Here is a 10,818-nt window from a genome sequence, read left to right as displayed (position 1 = left end):
CATTCGTTAATTATTTTGTTTTAAATCAGGCCGTTAGATCTCTCAATTGAATTGTTTTATTTTTGTGTTATGTTGAGGCACTTTGAAGCCGACTATATGGTATGTTTTTTTCTCATTGTTTAAGGCCGTACTGTTGTCTGTTATAGCTTACATCGACTTCATTTAAACTTTGGAAGATAGATTGCGTCATTAGCAATCATACTATCATATCTCCTTATTTTTTTACATAATGTTCGGATAATATATTTTAGCCTTTATTATATTGTAATAATGGAGCAACAATACATTTCCTTGAAAATACGCAATAATCAAGAAAACATACAAAATATATATCTGCATTTATTTTAAGTCTCAGTAAATCCACTGTTTTCTTTTTCTAGAACAAAATATTCCACATTTCTGTTTGGTTGTTTAAAAACAAAGCCAGTGTCTCGCACATAACGGTTTTCGTTATCATTATTTTCCTTCTCAAGAATGAAGTATTCGTTCCCAGTGTCTTTATTTTTATCCACATCTGGTATCTTAACATCCACAGGAACAAAATAACCTGCCTGTTCTTCCACTGATAATCTGCCAGTTAGTTTTCTTCTTGGTAGTGGAATTGGCCTGTCAGATTGACTGTCTGACTTTGTTTTGCTTAAATCTCTTTGCGCTGGTACTCTAACGTTAGGATGAATTGTATCTCTCTCCAGTACGTAATAATTAGCATTCGTCATTTTTTCAGCATCTGTATTCGTGTCCATGTTATCACCACATATGTTGTAAATTGGAATTTGACTCTTTCTTTTATCCTGGCCGGAAGTTTGGCGAGGCCGAATCTCATCGTACACGATATCATGATCTAATTTTATACTCTCCATATAAGGTCTGTCTTCACCTGTCTGTAATATATAAAAGTGTTGAAAATACGTATACACTACATTCGTACATGTATGGAAAATGTTGGCGGGTTTTCATTACACGAGAAGAAATGCACGAGTCAACTTGAAGCTTCAGAGCTTTTCAACAGTTTCCCATCGATTTTTTTTACGTTCTAAAATTCCCCGTAACTTAAAAAAAAAATTTTTTTTTCTTAAAATTTGATATTCGAGCATAATTATACAGTATAGTCTTTTTTAATTCCTAGACGTTAAAATTTATGTTGTCAAAGAAATCGTCATTGCGGACGTACATTTGACAAACCTTTACCAACAAGAGGAGCAAAACACCACGATACACTTTTCAAATAAATTTAAAGGAATGTCTCCTCTGATCTGTACATGCAATTTTGCGCCTGTCCCAAGTCAGGAGCCTCTGGCCTTTGTTAGTCTTGTATGATTTTTAATTTTAGTTTCTTGTGAATAATTCGGAGTTTAGTATGACGTCCATTATCACTGTACTGGTATACATATTTTTAAGGGACCAGCTGAAGGACGCCTACGGGTGCGGGAGTTTCGCTACATTGAAGACCCATTGGTGGCCTTCGGCTGTTGTCTGCTCTATGGTCGGGTTGTTGTCGCTTTGACACATTCCCCGTTTCCTTTCTCAATTTTATTCAATCTTATTTGTACAGTAAAATTGATGATTGTGGAAGGAAATGTTCGGTATATATGAAATGCCTAAATTGATATAAATAAAGCTCTTGAACTCTTTATTTGATATTCTTCACTTTGAACATTTTTTTGTTTTAATGTAAGGATACCGGAGATGGTTATATAAATGATCATTGCATGGATTGAAATTCTTTCTCATGGAGGCATATTTAGGCAGCAACCATTTGATTTTCTGAGGGGGCTATGGTTTTTTTTTCTGGACAAATTATTTTTTTCACGACAAGTCGAAAACAATTTTTTTCTTTCAATTTTAGCCATTACATAAAGTGGCAGCTGAGGGTGAAACAAACATTTTTTTTTTCTCAGAATCAAAAACAAATTATTTTTTTCTCAAAAAAAAAACCATAGCCCCCCCCCCCCCCCCCCCCCCCCCCCCCCCCAGAAAATCAAATGGTTGCTGCCTTATACCGTCACGCAATCACGATTACGTCACCAATCGACACAGAATTATTTACACATCCGTTTCTACACTAGGAATATGACAACTTGAATAATTGATTACCTTAGTCTTATTTCTCACTGCAGCATGTCTTTTGCATCTTAACCTTTAAATAGAGTTATGTTACACTATTTAAGAAAGATCACTTGAAAATAAGTTTTTATTTAAAAATTCAAAGCTATGTTAACTTTGTTATATTATTATTGCATAAAAGCACCGACCATAGAACTTTTTATTCTGATTACTAAAACTGAGCTAACAACCAACGCGTTGAAACGTCAGCTTAACGAAACTAATGCTATCATTTATTATTTGTGTAAAAGTAAGGAGATGCGGTATTATAGCCAATTAGACAAGTTTGCCAAGTTGAAATGTTATTCATTGAACAAATTATGAAAACTGTAATGGTATAAAACTGAATTTGAAATACAAAATACGACAAAATAGACGAGTTCAACCATGACATTACAAGTTTAACTTTTCTGGACGGAAGCAAGTAAACTAGCCCCACTTTTCCCTGGCGGAAATGGTCCCAGCTCAAATGATGTGAACATATTACAAAATGTTCAGTTTGCTAGAAACGTCGAATACGGAATCCACAATCAGTCAACTCCTAAAAAATCGCTGGCATCCATATCTTACAAATTGCATGCTGAGCATGGACTTCGGTCAAATTTGAAGAAAAAAACAACTGTTACATTAGTTGATCTTGTTATGGATGTAGATTAAAAGTTAATTATGGGTGAAATATCGATACTCTTCATTTAAGATTTTTCTATAATTCAGTATGGATTTGAAGTTACATTTGTGGAATTTTACAGGAAATAAGAATACGGCTATAAGATAAAAGGAATGGAAACGTTTTTCTGATTCTAAAATAAACGTATGAAAACAAGTAAAAGGGTTTCTTCTTATTCTGCGGCGGTATCCATCCAAACATGCATACATTGATTACTTAGCAAACTTCCTTTAGAAAAAAACAAATTCTCACTATGGTTTCAAAATAATCATTTTATCAAGTTAACGTTAGAGCTCTTTCAGCTGTACTGAGTATGTTATTACGTTTAAGGTAGATAGGGTGTCTTCCTCCATCTTGGATTTTGAAATACTAGAAAACAAGGTCTAGATCTTTGATGAAATGTGCAAACTTTTATAGTTGTAGGTAATTCATGTTTAAAAATTTTCATTATAAAATAGAAAATGCCATGTTTGATCATATTTATGATTGTATTTTACAAAAATAAGAATTCTTTTGTTTAATTCATTTTTTTCCCAACTTTGACAAATAAGGGGAGGCAACTCAAATGCAAGGGCAGATAATCCAGATAGTGTTACTTTTACAATAGAATGTGTTAGGAATTTACCCATTTTTACATGTAGCAAGGAAACGAGTCCGGTGACCCCATTTTTTCTTTTTCTTATCTGAAAGCATTATATTGAAGCTATCTTCTCATATTTTATCTCAAAATTCTATGGTGTGGTTTGCGTTTTATGGCGGAAAAATGGGTTTTCCATGCATAATCTATACAAAATCTTGACAATTTTGAACAACCTGTAGCGTGAAAATAAGTCCGGTGACCCATTCTTTTTATTAATGTTTTTAAACAAGCAGGATATGAACTACATTTTGGCAAATTATTAAAAGATTCTATGGATTATAATTTAGACACCCCATCTACCTTAAAGACATATAGTCTGAATGGGAAAAGGTGCGGTTTGTGCTTACGTAAGAATGGGTTTGTACCAAGTAGCCTAGCTTGTCCATGTGTTATTGGTAACTGTATGTTTTCATTTGAAGGTTTATTTTTTTGTATTTTACTAGCTAAGAATCTTAAAAACGTGTCTACATATTTTCTTCATTTTACAATCAATGCTAATTCAAAATTAGAATACCAGAGCAAATTCCGTAAGGTTTATTATACCGGTACCTCTTTCTGTTGTAAACTAGTAATATCACTGCTACTAAAACAGCCAATATAACTAACGGAAGTACTATCAACAACCCTGTGGAACTGGTTGTAGCTTCCTGTTGGTTTGGTAAAACTGTTGTGCTTCCTATATAAAGTGGTGGTGTTGTGCTACTCTTGTTCGTTACACCTTGTGTATACTTTCTTGTTGGGCTTGGTGTCCTGTGCGTTGGTTTAAAGATGTTATTCCTCGATAGACATTGTAAGTTGTTGTTGGATACTGTAACGAGGAATAGGAAATGTTTATCATTTGTAAAAGCACTTATTTTGTACAGATATTACTTTTGATGCATAAAAAGATACGAATAGACAATCGGTACATCAACTGAGCTATCCATGAAAATATCAGTACGCTTATCGAGCCTTCCATGTATCCCTTCGTCTTAGACATACATGCAATGTTTGCCACTGGACGTTACACAACGAACAATCATCAATATAGATATATGTATCGGTATGGAAATTTTAGTGTATGCTGTTGTCATCAGTATGTTTCAATGTACTAATTTGTTTAATAAGAAGAATATCTCTGTGTTATTTTTATTTCATCTTTACATTTTCTGTTACCCCTGGCATACATCGATGAGATTGATTTTTGCATCTTTATGACAAATTGAAATACAATCTTTCCTTTCAAGTTTTCTTGTAGAGAGCGTTATCGAACAAAGTTCTTTCGATTTAATTATTTGCAAGTAAGAATGTTTGAGCATCACTGCTAACCGAAATCTATCTAATTCAACAAGGACAATGAAATTCTCAGATAATAACTTTATATTATCGTTATTTAGAAAATATTAGCCATCCTGGTGTATTAGAACGGGAAGAAAATATAAAACGCGTGTTGTCTTGATACTGATCTTCCGTTCCTTATGGAGCTACCATTTGATTTTTAGGGGGAGGAGCCTAGGATAAAAAAAAATTTGTCCTGCAGTCATTTTTAGTTGTAATCGTTGTTATGCCTTTTTATTTTTCACTCTATTCGTGGGTTCGATTGCCTTTTTTTAATTAGTTTATTATCTGACTTTAAAAAAAAAATTGTCATCCCCCTATAAAAATCAAATGGTAACTCCCTTTAGAGATCCAGAACACATCAATATGCATACCTTGTTTACTGCAAACTCGAAATATTCCATTGCATCCACCATCAACCCATAAATAGTGTTGATCTTCGTCGATTTCATATCCAAACAGATCTTCCTCAATAAAACAATTTCGCTCGTGTAACACGCAGAAACAATCAATAGATTTGATATTCATGGGAATATTACAGTAACGTCTATCTTCTAGAGTCCAACATGACATATCAATGCACTGGTTATAATTTACGGCTGAAATAATTAAATGAAAGGAAAGGAGTAGGTCCTGTAAGGACCGATTTTGGCCTCAAATTTCAGGTTCATCTGACGAAAGATTTTGACCACTTTTTAAACACTTAAGTGTCTATTTCATTTGATTCATTTAGTTTATGTGAAAGATTTTAACTGATTTAGTCATTAAAAACGATCCGATTCAAGCTCAAATATGACAAATCTACCAAATATGCCGAAAAAATGTCACTTTTCAGATGGTTTTTGTCAAAAAAGAAAGTGGCCGCATCCGTGTTCATCCACAACCTTTATATATGTTATGTATTATCATAAAATACAAATTACATTTCAATATTAAGGATGAAAACGAATGCGGCCATATTCGTTTTACACGGAAACCGTCTAAAATTTAATTAAAATGCTAGAATTGTGGAGATTTCAGTAATTTAGCATGATTTAATGGTGCTACTACCCTATATATGTGCATTGTATTGTCAAAAACAGCCCATATTTATGTAGCAGAAGCATTCTTTTGTCCAATAAATAACTAAAAGTTTACATTTTAAGAATTTTGTAAAACTGCTATATTTTGGAGCCAAAAAGGGGTCTTACTGGACCTACTCCTTTAGTCTAAAACGCATGATTTGTTTTATTAGTTGTTAGTGGCTTTGAACTAGCTATTAATAACTGCGAGTACTCTCAGATCTGTACTTAGGTCTTTTAGTTGTTGGGGATATACAAGTACCCAGCCACGTACACTCTGTGTAGTATCTGTATCCATCTGATGAGTTAAGCCTTTTTCAACTGATGTTTATAGCTCGTTCTTATGTTGTACTCTTACACAACTGTCCCTGGTTTAGGGGGGGGGGGGGGGGGGTACCACTAAAATGTTTAACCCCGCAACATTCTGTATGAATGTACCTGTCACATGTCAGGAGCCTGTAATTTAGTGGTTGTCGTTTCTTATGTTTTATATATTTGTTTTTCGTTCATTTTTTGTACCTAAATTAGGCCGTTAGCTTTCTCGTTTGAATTGTTTTACATTGTCATGTCAGGGACATGTAGATGACTGCGCTATGGGCTTTGCTCATTGTTGAAGGCCGTAACGTGACCTATAGTTTTTAATTTTTGTGTCATTTGGTCTCTTGTTGAAAGCTGTCTCATTGGCAATCATAGTACCACAACTTCTTTTTGATATTTATGATTTATTTTCATTTTGGGGTTCCTTTGTAGCTTGTTGTTCGGTGTGAACCAAGGCTCCATATAAAGGCCGTACTTTGACTTTGACCTATAAGTGATATGAAAATTATGATGAGTCTCTTTTCATGGACTGTTACATCAATATTCACAGAAAGAGACTGATCATGAAATTTGTATTTGGCGCGTGGATCAGGAACTGCTCACCCTTCCGGAGCTCTTAATTCCAGTTTTGTTGTTTCTATAAATGTGTGATTATTGGACTTGTTTCGTAGTTTTTCGTTTTTATCAGATATAATATTGTCTCTTTATTTTCCTTAAACAGAGCCATTGCTTACAAATTGCATTTTTAAATTCAACACTCATTGCAATACAAGTCAGCAGTATGATTTGTGACAAAATATCAAAACAAAGGATACTGATCATATATATACATGTACGATATAAATGTAAAAATTTAAAGTATACATAATAAAGAAACAAACATCCTTATGTATAATTAATGTTTCTGTTCAATTTCTAGTCCTCTGTCCTAAGTATAACAGCTGAATAGGAACCAGTGATATCATCTTCCGTTGTATTTCACTCATTACAGTTTTCTCTTCGAATTGTTGCGTTTATTTCCTATCAAATTAAATAATTTAAAAAGATATATTTTGTTTGTTTCAATGTATGATGATGCATACAACAAATTAAACTAAAATATTTAACTTACGTTTGCAGCATGGCTGTTGACTACATTTTTTAGCAGCCATCTTAAGTCACGTCTTAACTATTGTTTTATCCTATGTCATTAAATTTAAGTACATTGTTTCACGACATCGTGTAAGGTGTGTAAATATGATAAATATTTACATGGTGACACTCTTCATCTTTTTCATGGTTCACTGCACTGTAAACAATATGTTTGTCATTTATCATTTGTAGTTATAAAAAAACGATATTAGTCATTATCATACAATATCTTTAGAATTAAAAAAAAATGGCCTACTTGCATAGATGTATGAACTATTTGCCGAAGCACCGGTTCATCTTTTAGGTGTATCCCATTTTATTTCAATGGGATGAACAAAACTGTAAACGGGAATTTATAATGTAATTAATCATTTTCATTATAATCATTATAAACCTATTGCCATAAGGGTTGAGTGAACTAGATATAATTGAAACAAACACTTTTATGGGAAGACAAATATTAAAATCCTTCAGGTGAAAAATACCTTTGTTATTTAGACAAAAGGTGCTGCGAGAAAATTCTGGACCTACGACTATAAAATAAATAACTTCTGCTTTATTGTCTAAAAGAGGGACGAAAGATACCAGAGGGACAGTCAAACTCATAAATCGAAAATGAACTGTCTCACATGTATCAAAAATGTAGAGGTCCATTCAGTAAATATGTATATACGTATTCAGGACCGCCCATTTGGAGAGAAAGCTTTTTAGAAAACACCGAAGTGCTGTGACCCACTGATTGGATGATATTGTTTGCATAAATAAATAAAACCTAGGGCTACATTAATTGAAAAAAAGTTGATCCTGAATGAACTTTTAAGGGGGCAAGTGAGCTCGAGGGAATTTAACGCGACTGGTGCGAGAAGTTTGCTCTTTTCATAGGACATTAGCACTTTTTTGGACACTTGCGCTTTAAATCAAAGGAAATTAGCGCTTTTTAAAAGAAGAATATTTTTTATGACTTCCCTCCTCATTTAATATCTGGTCTTGGGACCTGTAGGTTAGACCTGGCAGAGTTAAAGTCCTATTTTCTATTATGGTTAAAGTTAAAAAGTCATTTCATAGCACATTTACCTATGGATACCTATGGATCTTCAGAACGCTTGCAATGTTGTACCATTATATTCTGCGCTACTTCATCATCGTTGTATTTCATTGTACGTTTCTCACTTCCGGTTAAAATTTCATATTCTAAATAACAATGTAAATACTTTTTCATCGTGTAGTTTGGAGTTTCATGTGTAGTATTCCTTCCACTAATCGGTAAAACTTTGCACTTGTCTGGGTGGAATTTCAATAGCCAAGTTTTGCTCCAATCAAATAGGACATCGAGGTCTTCCTGAATAAGGTTCTGATCGCTCTGCTCAATTATTTCTCTAAATAATTTGATATCGTCTGCGAACATGTATACATCTGATATGAATAAACTCATCATAGATACAAGGATTACATTTTTGTATATTCGCCAGACGCGCGTTTCGTCTAAATATAACATTGTTTGGCCAGTCGTTAATGAATAGAACAAATAATATTGGTCCCAATACAGAGCCTTGAGGAATTCCACTGGTTACATTCCTCCAACTATACAATACAATACAAAGTTTTTTATTGTCGATTATGACGACCAATAATTTGAGCAGTACAATTAAGTTCAATTTCATACAAGTGATTACATATTGATTACATTGAATATTTAACAATTAAACAAAGTCCAGTCTTTTTCGGCAGAATAATTTCTACAGAAATAATATCTATAGTTTTACAATATAATATTGATGGACAAACTACCTGTCACTGTAAAATCAATAAAACGAATCTTAATGTAATTCCCCTACTGTTGTTCAATGATATTCTTCAAAATGACAAAAATAGCTGAGATGAGTCGAGTAGACCTCTTCATTATAGTTGGCATGAAAGGATTTTTGACCATTTATCGTACGCTTACTGTGTGATGACTGCTCAGTCCATAATATTATATTGGTGAAAATCGGGATTCAACTATTACATAATTTTCTGTCAGTTAGTACGAAATTTGAAACATCTAGGTTCATCATATCGTCAACAAATGAATCTTCAACATTTGAATCCGGAAGAAAAAAAATTTCCGAAAAGTTTGTGCAACCATTTTCCCCTTTCACTAGCACTTTGAGTTCCTTGTATTTTTTTAAGATAAACTGTGTTGTACGACTTTGTCCCTAGAAGAGCTATTAAAGACAAACAGTACATTTACGGGTGTTACTAGTCCGAGATTACTCTGACGTCCAACAGCTGTTTTGCCAGACAAGCTGGGGCCGTGGGACGTCAGAGCTCGTCCTATATCAAATAGTAGATATTTGCCCACCCGAAATAGATGCGCTGCTTCGTCGCCTCTGGTGCCGACTGACGGCCTTGGAATTATATAAATCGGGCATCAATCTGTTCATTTTTCATTTATCTTTTCATTTATGTAAGTTTCATCTACCTGCCAACCTTTATTTTTCCATATTTTAACAGTTTTCACAGAGACCCATCGATTTCTGCATTTTGCCTTTCATTTTTAAAGATTATCACGTGACCACGAGAAAACAGTGATGATTTATGCAAATGACCATAATGTAACACCTCGTTCATTTACGATGCAAGTTATCTAAATGTCCGTGAGCTTCCGATTGTTCTCGTGGTCGGAACTAAATGCTTAATACCGATCTCCTGTAATGGAGGTGAAAAATCGTGGTTGGCTAATAAATGTTATACATCGATCTCCTACAAAATTTGCATATTTGAGTCTCGAGGCCACGAACTCTCTCGTAACTTGACGTCCATTTGAAAGTGAAAGTCAAAATGCAGAAATCGATGGGTCTCTGTGAAAACTGTTAAAATATGGAAAATAAAACTTGGCAGGTAGGTGAAACTTACATAAATGAAAAGAGAAATGAAAAATGAACAGATTGATGCCCGATTTATATCATTCCAAGGCCGTCAGTCGGCACCAGAAGCGACGAAGCAGCGCATCTATTTTGGGTGGGCAAATATCTACTTTTTGATATGGGACGAGCTCTGACGTCCCACGGCCCCAGCTTGTCTGGCAAAACAGCCGTTGGACGTCAGAGTAATCTCGGACTAGGGTGTTACACGGACATTTTAGATGATACATGGTCGGACACTTTTAATTAATAGAATTACTGGTGCATGAATAGTGAGTCCAAGGGCAATGTCGATTTTTTTGTTTCACCGATATATTTCCTGACTTTTGTATTAAAACTTGAACGTTGGCATTATTAAATACATAGTTACTTTTTAAAAATGATTCCAGTATATACCTATCCATATCACTACCCTAATATAACAAGAGATTGACCATTAACTTAAAAAAAAACATATTCTGACCCCAAATTTTATGAGAAACAAAAATATTGTGGTCAAGCAAATGACAAAACAATGTTCTGATTCTTGATTTCGTAACTATTTTTCTTTTCTATCTTACTGACAATAAAGGCATGCAAAATTTGCATTGGCCGCATTTAAAGCTAGTGAAATCAATAAAACTTCATATCCCCTCCTAAAAATAACTATAATAAGTATGTTTGACCACTCGAAGACTG

The 10,818-nt window shown here is 34.0% G+C and overlaps 1 protein-coding gene across 1 annotated transcript; it reads right to left on the bottom strand.

Annotated features, from left to right (window-relative positions):
* Positions 1 to 323: 323 nt before the first annotated feature.
* On the bottom strand, positions 324 to 7,368 carry LOC139486399 (uncharacterized). The gene is made up of 5 exons (XM_071271276.1): positions 7,218 to 7,368; positions 5,102 to 5,326; positions 3,960 to 4,218; positions 2,095 to 2,137; positions 324 to 881 (listed from the first exon to the last, which is right to left on the bottom strand). Exons 1-5 carry the CDS (start codon positions 7,255 to 7,257, stop codon positions 345 to 347), a joined length of 1,104 nt encoding a protein of 367 aa, XP_071127377.1. The 5' UTR covers positions 7,258 to 7,368; the 3' UTR covers positions 324 to 344.
* Positions 7,369 to 10,818: the final 3,450 nt, after the last annotated feature.

The sequence above is a fragment of the Mytilus edulis genome, chromosome 1, assembly GCF_963676685.1.
Source record: "Mytilus edulis chromosome 1, xbMytEdul2.2, whole genome shotgun sequence".
NCBI classification, from domain to species: Eukaryota; Metazoa; Mollusca; class Bivalvia; order Mytilida; family Mytilidae; genus Mytilus; species Mytilus edulis.
This window is presented reverse-complemented; position numbering and strand designations above follow the sequence as displayed.

Excerpts from the sequence above, each read along its gene's own strand:
- LOC139486399 (XM_071271276.1), bottom strand. The coding sequence starts at position 7,257 with ATGGCTGCTAAAAAATGTAGTCAACAGCCATGCTGCAAAC. Across the intron at positions 4,219-5,101 it reads TCGAGTTTGCAGTAAACAAG|TATCCAACAACAACTTACAA; the intron begins GTATGCATATTG and ends TCCTCGTTACAG. Across the intron at positions 882-2,094 it reads CAGTGAGAAATAAGACTAAG|ACAGGTGAAGACAGACCTTA; the intron begins GTAATCAATTAT and ends TATATATTACAG.